We start from the raw sequence: 3,502 nt of genomic DNA on the forward strand, positions 1-3,502 counted from the left end.
ATATAGTCCACCAAGCTCGGAGGCGAGCCCCCCGGGAGAGGTGCAGGCAGGGTGGGCACTGACAGGCAGGTCAAGGGCCCACTCTGGAGCTGGAGTTTCTAGTCCTTTTACTTCTCCGGTTGAAGGGGTAGTTGAGGAACTCAAAGCGCCTGTGGGGCTCGGTGGTCTGGTGGCCCTTGGGAAGCCTCTTCATGAAATGTACCTCCCGCTGGTGCTGCCGGGTCTTGGAGCCCTTGCGCGGGCGGCCCTTGCGGGTGAAGGCCATGTACCAGCCCTCGTACTTGGCGTTCTGCAGCGCCGTGTAGTTGTTCTCCAGGACAATCTCCGTGAAGACGCAGTCCTTGCCTTTGCCGTTGCTCTGAGGAGGGGACAGAGCGGGGATTTAAGCAATGGGCGCTCAGTCAGAGGCTTCTTCTTGCTACCTCAAGCTGGACCGGCTGGGGTGGCAGCCACGGGCCCACTTTTCCCACCACTTCTCCTACAGGTCTGAATTGCCCAAAATTTGCTTTTCATTAGAAAAGCTGGGGGCAGCAAGCACTGTGGCACGGGCAGACGCTGTTCATTGCAGCTTGCATCCCCAGGTTGATGCCAGCACCAGGCTGCAAGCCCCAACACAGCTCGTCCCAGCCTTTGCTTCCACTGCACCCACAGGGAGATTTTTGCTGGCTTCCACCCTGCCCCCATCCATGCCAGGGCTGGATTCCCCTGCCAGCATGACCATAAGCAAATTCTCCATCTCAGTGGCAGTTCACCTATCCATCCTATTCCCCCTTGGGTGTTTAATATAGGAGGGGCATCAAGTGGCCAAAGAGGTGACATGGGGTCCAGGGACATGATGTCCATAGATGCAGATGATGGCAGGGAACATGGGGGCAGCTGAGGGCTGAGCTTCCCCCCATGACAGGCAGCAGCAGGACCAGGGAGGGGACCTGCACTGGCCAGCCCCAGGGAAGGAGTCAACATGGAAAATCCTCCCAGACAATTGCTGTCCCAGCAGGATTTTGCACATCCAGCCCCCTCCGCCCCCGGTGAGGGAGCGTCAAGGCTCAGAGGGAGCGTGACTAACGGGCGCGCGGCAGGGCCCGGCCTTGGGGCCAGCCCCATGGAGCATCTTAACATTCCTGGCACTTGTACCATGTAATCGGGGAGAATAGCCCGGCAATCCGCCTATTTGTTCGGGGAGATACAAGGAATGCGCCCCACACTGCACCCACCCGCCTCCCGTGCTCCCCTGCTGCCGGGGCTACAGGATGGCTCATCCCCCTGCCCTCCAAAGGGGTGCACTGGCCGAGCCCCCAGGATCCCCATCTCGCCTCCCCATCCCCACGGATGGGCTCCGTATCAGGTAAGAGCTCCTCTCCCGGCAAGCCCTGCTCAGTGCCCGTGGTGCCTCCCTGGCTTGCCTGTGCCCTTGAGCCCATCACCCTACCTTGCCGATCAGCTTCCCCTTCTTGTTCATGCAGATGTAGAAACCTGTGGCCGCCCCCTTGATGCGGACGCGGCTCCCAAAGGTGTCCGTCTCCACGATGAGCTTGGCTGGGGAAAGCAGTGGGAGGAAAGAGAGAGGGAGATCAGAGGGGCTCCGGGATGGGGCAGGCACAGGGATGGAGACCCCAGTGATGCATCCTGACGCTGGGCACTGCGGGCACGTGCTCTCTGGTGACTGGGCCAGAGAGAGCCCTAAAATCAGGACATGAAGTCAAGAGCCAGCCTCGGCCCCTCTACCCCATCACTGTGTCCCTCCGTGACCTTGGTCACATCCCTTTGCCACCCTGAACCATGCTGGAGGGGGAGTATCTCCACCTTGCCCTGCTCCACAGGGCTCAGCGGTTTCGGGTGCCACCGAGGCGTCCCAGAAGGGAGGCAGGGCAGCCAGCAGGGCACACACCGGCCGGTAGAGAACAAGCCAGCTGCCCTGCAAACCGAGGCAGGTCTGCAGGCAGGCACCCTCTGGAAGCGCACGGCACACTGCCAGCTGTCCCCAGCCCAGGGGACACCACTCTGTGCCGCTCTGCCGGGCCAGGGCTGCAGGAGGAGCAGTGACTTTGCAGCTGGCAGGGGAGGCGTGAAGGGTACAGCCATCCTTTTAATGCCTTTCACCTTTGCACGAGTCGAGAGGGCATATTGATTTGGTCTCAGTTTTTTAATGGAGGCATTGATCGACTTCCGAAGGAGCTATGCAAATCGCTGGGTCGATGGGCTGCCTATAAATAGACCTGTCACCTTCCCTCCCTGCCTTCGCTCTGGGAACCCGAGACCCGAAGCCCATCCATCCCCAGGGAAGGGGGAGGATGGGGACAGGACATCCTTCTCCCCAGCCCTGCAGCTGCTGTCCCCAGAGCCAGCTCCCCTCCCCGGGGCAAGCCCCGACGGGGATGGTGGCTACCTGTTTGCACCTCAAAAGGGCTGTGCTGTGCCAAGCACCAAAGATTTTCCCATGGCACTGAAAAGCCAGCTGGGACTGTCCCGTCTCACCACCATCACCTCTTGCCCAGCACCAGCCCCCAGTGCCATAAGCGCAATTTGGCAAGGTAATTAGAGAGCAGGCTGCAAAGCTTCCAAGTCTATAGTGTTATTACAGGAATAAGCCCACCGATGCCTTATTCTTTCCCTCTGATCTCTGCACAAGGGCTGCTCGGTTCCCCAGGACTGTGGTCCACCCTGCCCTGCACATCTCTACCCCAGGATGCTGAGCCACTGGTGAGCCCCAGTGAGGGCAGCAATGTGGCTCTGGAGCGGGTGGCTTTGCAGAAGGATGCTTTGAGTGGCAGAAGGAGGCTGGGAGCATGCATACAAGGTAAAGTGAGCCTAAATAACGCTTAGGGCTAGAAGCAAACTGCTGCCTCTCCATCTCTGTGATGCACTGGTCCTGCATCCTTCACACCACGGGCACTGCTGAGGTCAATGGCACCAAGGGTGGGGACAGCGAGCGGGCAGTGCTGGCAGCGGCTGAATTGAGCAATGGAAAGGGAATCTGAAGATTTGCTGGGGCCAACTGATTCAGCACTGCCGGGCAAGCCAGACTCATCGTGCATGCAGATACCCTCCCCTCCCTCCACTCCCTCCTGCCAATATCACCCTGCAGCATCTCTTGTCCCCAAACTGCCCCGCACCCACAGCCCCCCACCCCAAAGCCGGGCACAGACTGGACTCAGAGCCAAGAAATTTGGGAAGAGCCAACTCCAGGCTGTGCCACCCCGGCACCAATGCCCAGAGCCTGGCACGCACCCAGCATCCCCAAAACCAGCCATGGGAGCCACAGCGCTCTGCAAATGAAACACTGAGAGAGTGACCCCCTATTTATCTATATTGGGGAAAGGGGGGGGAATTGATCTCGGAGGCAGTAAAAGGTTTGAGGAGAATTGATTTTTCTCTCTGAGAGATAGAAAGAGTGGAGAGGGAGGGAGGGACGGAGGAGGAAGGGAGGGAGCGGGGGAGGCCTCAGCCCCAGTGAGCACAAAACCCCACTTTAAAGATGCACATCACTTCCCTTTCGGCCTTT

The 3,502-nt window shown here is 59.5% G+C and overlaps 1 protein-coding gene across 1 annotated transcript in view; it reads right to left on the reverse strand.

The window, feature by feature from the left end:
• Window positions 1-70: 70 nt before the first annotated feature.
• Window positions 71-3,502, reverse strand: part of FGF8 (fibroblast growth factor 8) — a gene marked incomplete at its 5' end in the record, with an annotated part of 8,013 nt that continues 4,581 nt past the window's right edge. Inside the window, 2 exons of the mRNA XM_035893641.1 lie at window positions 71-358; window positions 1,430-1,536. Coding sequence (XP_035749534.1) covers window positions 71-358; window positions 1,430-1,536 — 395 coding nt within the window. The remainder of the gene's footprint in view (window positions 359-1,429; window positions 1,537-3,502) is intronic.

This window comes from Egretta garzetta, unplaced genomic scaffold (assembly GCF_000687185.1).
Source record: "Egretta garzetta isolate BGI_Z169 unplaced genomic scaffold, ASM68718v1 scaffold135, whole genome shotgun sequence".
NCBI classification, from domain to species: domain Eukaryota; kingdom Metazoa; phylum Chordata; class Aves; order Pelecaniformes; family Ardeidae; genus Egretta; species Egretta garzetta.